The following is a 6,112-nucleotide window of genomic DNA, read 5'->3' on the forward strand; positions in this document are numbered from 1 at the left end:
TTAAAAAAATGTATGTGTCTGGTGCTTATTCTTCTCTTTAAAATTAATTGCTTTAGACAGATAAATTAAAGAAAGAAGAATGAAATCAAGAAGGAATATGAATATAAAAAATATGAATATAAAAATGTCTTCATTTCTAAATACAAATTACTCAAAGAGATGATCCAGTCAAATTTGGACTACTATAGATCTGAGAAGGCTCTCAGGCTGATGTCACTTGTCAAAGTGTCAGTCATACTGAGTGAACACGGGAATATGAAGCACCACACCACCACACTGCTGTTTCATGCACCACACCGCAGTGTCAGATCTGTTTAGTTTAGAAAAGACCCACAGTTTTCTCAACAAAATCACTTGTGTATTAAGAAAACTTCTGATGAGAAGAAACTTTCTTGGCTGCTTTCTTTGGCATTTTAAGATATTTTACATGACAATAGAATAAAACCCTAAGCCATTTTAGCTCTGCTTCATTTCTTTTGATTCATAATGTGTGATGAAGCTAAAGAACTCTAATTTTACCAGCTTTTCTCCCTCCGCTTAACACAGTGTTCCCTCTGCGGATTTAGACTAATATTGGCTTGTTGGTCACTCAGTGCTCTTTCATCGCTTTCGTCTTTCATGGCATTATCGTTTTTCCCATCTGCATGCCCTCTTTGTTTTTTATTCCTCTTCTCTCCTCTTTTCCGCACCACGTTTTGAACACAGTTTGGCAAACAGCTTGTGTTACTCACCCAATCATCTGTTTATCCATCAGTTACTTGCTCTGACAGTTGGATGACAGACACCAGCATTTTTCTTCCCAAAATTGCTAATGCAGGTGTTTGTGTTGTACATGCACTAAGACAGATCCTAGATTTCACTTTGGACATTGGAGGGTCTTGGTGAGCTTTGATGTATCTACTATCATCAAAACAATTTTTATTAAATTAATTCTTTAAGCAAGGATGCATTAAATTGATCAAAAACTACAGTAAAATATTTATTTCAAGTAAATTCTGTTAAAAATTTTTTTGTGTGATTTCAGAAGGGTCATGTGACACTGAAGACTAGAGTGATGGCAGCTGAAAATTTGGCTTTGCCATCAAAAGGAATAAATTACATTTTTAAATATATTAAAATAAGGGAAACAGATTTGAAATTATAATCATATTTTTCAATGTTACTGTTTCACCATATTTTTGATTAATTAAATTCAGCCTTGGTGAGCATTAGAGACTTCTTTCAAAAATAAATAAATTATAAAAACTAATTTTTAAATATAATATAATAAATTATATAATATATATGTTAGTGTTAGTATATAATATAATATAAATAATATAATATAATATAATATAATATAATATAATATAATATAATATAATATAATATAATATATTAATATAATGCATCTGAGTGTGTGGTTGTGTCCTGCATCCCAGTCTCATGCCTGAATTCTGGCCCTCTGTTTAGGAGCTTTGATTTTTAAGGGGCTGATTATTTTTCTTCAGGTCCACTCAAGGATGAAGCCCAAGGAACCCAAAATTGTCTTCCTTTCAACTCCATCACAATGGAGCAACCCCCACCAAAGTACCACAACTTCTCCCTCCTTCTCCAGAATCCCTCTTCCTCTGGCTCCCTTTTCTCTTTCCTTGGTGCTTTTTTGAAAGCTGGTGCCATACAACTTACTTAAAGAAGGACTTAACGGCGATGGGATGAATTCAGGCTTTGAGAAGGAGGGGTCCCAGGCATAAGTCACCTATCAGGACAGAATCACACCTGTTTTGTACCCATCATGATATTCTAGGATAGTATGTCCCTTTAGCTCTTTATCTTTATTTTTCTCTCGGATGACCTCTTAGTAATATCTCTTACTTATATTATTTTCTGTTACAAAATGGGGTGTCAGAAGTGTGCGGGACGGGGGTGGAGAGAGGGGCGTGGCTCGCTGCTTCTATGCCATTGTAGAGGCCAAAGAGAGTGAACCCTCTACAGTTAAAGAGGGTGGGACACAAGTGCCAACATCTCAGAAACAATCAGCGTCATGGCTGACTGGAACCTGGTAAAATGATATGCAATGTGGGTAGAATTCTTTTATATTCCACTATGGTGGCCGTCTTTCCCTTAAGCTAATCCTGGCCACAGTGAACAACTGTCTGTCTGATTTGCTTAAGTCAAGTATGGAAATGGCACATATTGTCAAGACTGATTCACATATCACATATATTAGGGCACTGTGTAATATGGCTTTAGCATATATAGCTGTGCATTATTTACAGTCAATATAACACACTGTAAAAGTAAATTACTGTGGTGGTTTATATAACCCATTAAAGTGTAATGGTAATTAATAGGGTCATTTAAAATGTTAAAAAAGAATAGTTCTTTTGAATTACTAACAGCTTTATATTTCAACAGTTTTTAAATAAATGAAATAATGTGTTACTTTTATTAGTAGTAAAATATTAAGGATTACTGGGAAATTTGTTTTTGTATGCAAAATGAAGATTTAATTGATGTAGAAAATTGCAAAAAAGTTGTATGTTTGTGAGAGAGAGGGAAAGGCAAAGACTGACATCACAAGAATAAGTTTGTGAACCCTTATGGTTTTCTGCATTGCTTATTCATGAACTTAATCTAACTCACAATTATAGACAAACACAGTCTGACTTAACTAATAACACAAACAGCTTTACTTTTCACACTTGAAGATTCTCAGTTTTGCTGAAGACATTGTGTAGGTGTGGAATGTAACTGAAGCTTTGTGTTTCGACAGTCAATCCAGGAGATAAGATAAATAAAAGCACACAAAGCCTGTTGATAAATATCTAGAAAGATGGGTGAATGTGAACTATGCCATACTCATTTTATGAGTAAGCAATGCAGAAATGCAGCTATTTTAAAATTGTTCACAAACTCATTACTGCGACTGTAGCCTATATGAACACTGCCTCTGTTAAAATTGCCCGTGTTAAAACACATTATGTCCATTACACTCCCACCCTAGAATATTTAGTATTAAGCAGTTTGATTTGCTATTTGCATCCTATTTAAATATAGGTGGAAGAGACACTGGGATAGGATGGGGGCTGGATTTGTGTCCAAATGGATTCCCCTAAAAATAGGCTTATTGTCAATCAAGGGGTCTCAGGCCAGCAGACCATTACGCCAAGGGTTAATCTTAAGAGACAATACAGTCTAGAAAGACAAATTTAGCCATGGTATCTTCATAAGAATTTGTGCATGTCACAACTGAAATTAAGCATTTGATTTTCTTGCAATGTTGTGCAATAAAATATTTGAATGATGGACGAATAAATATTTAGGTATTAAGGTGACATTCTCATAAAAACTTATTTATTTTTCATTTTATTTAATTTCATTATTTATTATAAAAATTGGCCTACAATTTTCCTCTTCTAACATAATGCAATGCTTCAGAACCATAGTGAATGCATAAATGTTCCCTAAACCTATTTGCTATCCTATGCTCAGTTCAAAATATCAGAATAAATGAAAAAATAGCTTGTTTTCTTACAATGTGACAATATTTGAAAGGAGCTGGACAGATTTTAAATGCAGAATAAAATTTGATTATGCATTTAAGAAAACTTGATTCATAAAAACCATCACAGTGTCTAATACCTTGTTCATGCCCATTTTTCCCGGCTAAAATTATGCTCAAATTATGAATTAGGCTATTTAGTTTATTTATTAAAAAGAGCGCAAAGGTTTACAGTACTGGTTTTGTTATCTGAATACTAGCGGATTCAGAAGATCCCAAAGAGAACACACTACATCAACGATTCCTATTTCCAACATCGTGCCAAACACAGAATCTTATTCAAACATCATTTATTTCATGATACATCTACTTATTAAAATAAAACATGTAAACATATATAAATTAAGGACATCTGCAGACGTATTTACAGAGCAGCGTGTTGTGCACTGTGTAAGCTGAAGGCATTGTGTGGGTGTGAGTGCCCGATGAAGTTCATGTAATGGTGATCGAGTCCCTGAACCGGTGACAAGTATCCGCTGTGCTGAGACATCGCAGGGTACGCGAGCGTGGGGCTGCGCGCCGAGCTGTGCCAGGAAAAGTGTCCAGGAGGGCTCTGCTGAAACACTGACTCGGTTGGACTTGGACTCTGGTACTCCAGCTGGCACAGAAGGTCCGTAGGGTCTGGAGAGATGGTACCTAACGAGCCGAACACGGGCTCGGTAACGACTTTGGACTGCAGGAAGGCGAGGATCCGTGCGTACTTGGTGTCTTTGGTCTCCATTCGCTCCACGGTGGTCAGATAGTGAACGAGGTTCTTCATGCACTCGTGATAGCCGTAGTGAAAGTAATTCGCAAACTCTGTCAGCAGTTCTCCTGCGAAAACAAAGAATGTTGTTAGAGATCAGCAGGGAAATAAGGGCTGGATTTGATGTTTTAAAAAATGAATAATTTGACTTTCACGATGTGAGTGAGGAATCCTATTTCAAATGTGTTAATAGATGTATTTAAATCTGTTAATCTCTTAAGTGGTTTCTCGGTATTTCTCACACACCTTTCTCTCTCCCGCGCGGAAAATCTGCGGAGTGGAGCGCGCGCAGATACTGCACAGTCATTTCCAGAATTTCTGCTTTCTCGAGTTTCCCAGAATTCTATTTTAATAAACGAAGCCTGTCAGTCATCATATATGCACTAACAATTAATGCAGAAATGGAAACTTAGCGCACTTAAACTCATTGAACGTTTCAGCTGCGCACCTGTTTAGCCAGTGCCATAGGAACGGTCTTTCCCAGCTCGTTTAGACATCTGTTGATTCGGTCTCTTCTTCTTTTCTCAATGACCTTGTGAGAAACAGGAGTTTTCTGTGGGAAGAGAACATAAAAGATAATAGTGAGTAAAGGGGTGAAAAGTGCCACTACTAAACACAAAATTAGCTTGGTTGCATTGTGTGCTGGATAAGTTGTACTAAATGGAAAAAGCAGTCAACGAATATGGAATTCATAATGTAACTCGGGAAGATAATCTATTCGTTCCAAAAAAAAAAAAGGCCTACAATAAATTACATTTGTCATATACATAAGATGTGAGTCATATGGAGAGCCGCGCTGCGCTCTCTTTCCCTGCGCGCAAAACATAGCCTACATACATAACGGAAAGCGCTTTTACATCGCAATAAAGTGAATAAATATAATTCATTTAATTAGCATAAAACACTGGCTTGCATTAAATTCAAAACCAGGGAAATCAAGTAATATCTACCGGTCTATAGCCTACCCTTATATAGTCTTCTGAAAATGCGCGCGAGCAATACTGAAATGCTTGTTTCGGTAGAAATTATCAATATTGTGCAATTCTGGAAAAAGCTGACATCACGCGAAACATGTTAATTAGTTATAACAGCCGTAGAAAAATCTAAATAAAACATTCAAGGAGTATTTGGACTGCATGCAGTTACTGGCATCATGTGTGCGCCACTAAAGTATCCACATACCTTGCGATCCTTCATCTTAGACGCCATCATTTGATAAAAAACTAGAAAAAAATGATAGAATTGTGAAATTATTGTAGCTAGACTAGTAGGTTCTGCTGTTTCCAGACGCTACAGACTGAGATGAGCAGACTGGAGGCAGCCGCTTATAAAGCGCTGGCGCATTCATGCTCCTAAATTATTCCATAGGATTAAAGGCGAGCTTTTGGTTAATGTGTGCACTTAGGATCAGTTAAAGAAATAGCAAAACCTGAAGCTGTGGGCTAGCGGGGGGCAGACCTACTTTGTTAATCCACGTGGCCTATCTAAAGACACGTGATAGGTTGTAGAATATTATTTGCAGAGTAGCAGGCCTTGCTGGAGATGACTCGCGAGCGAGCGCAGCGCAGCGCGCGCAATGAAAACAAAGCCCCCGGAGCAAGGCGTCTCTTTCTGTTCCACGTCACGTTTCTCACACGATCGCTTGTTTATGGGTCCCAGCAAGCCATCTTAACTTCCATCCCGAGCCTGTCTCAGGTTTAAAGCCTGTCTACTGTTATTATAGTAATTAAGTAAGCACATAATAGGCTGTTCCGCCGAGTTCAGGGGAGATCTTTTGGAGACGGAGTCCCCCCGTTTGTTCGCGGCGTTTCTCACACGACTTG

At 37.5% G+C, this 6,112-nt stretch overlaps 1 protein-coding gene across 1 annotated transcript; it reads right to left on the reverse strand.

Annotated features, from left to right (window-relative positions):
• Positions 1–3,817: 3,817 nt before the first annotated feature.
• helt (helt bHLH transcription factor) lies at positions 3,818–5,897 on the reverse strand. Its single transcript, XM_019112034.2, has 4 exons — positions 5,472–5,897; positions 4,738–4,842; positions 4,536–4,632; positions 3,818–4,357 (listed from the first exon to the last, which is right to left on the reverse strand). The coding sequence occupies exons 1-4, from the start codon at positions 5,499–5,501 to the stop codon at positions 3,909–3,911; spliced, it is 681 nt and encodes a 226-aa protein (XP_018967579.1). The 5' UTR covers positions 5,502–5,897; the 3' UTR covers positions 3,818–3,908.
• Between the last annotated feature and the right edge of the window lie 215 nt (positions 5,898–6,112).

The sequence above is a fragment of the Cyprinus carpio genome, chromosome B1 (assembly GCF_018340385.1).
Source record: "Cyprinus carpio isolate SPL01 chromosome B1, ASM1834038v1, whole genome shotgun sequence".
In the NCBI taxonomy this organism is placed as follows: Eukaryota; Metazoa; Chordata; class Actinopteri; order Cypriniformes; family Cyprinidae; genus Cyprinus; species Cyprinus carpio.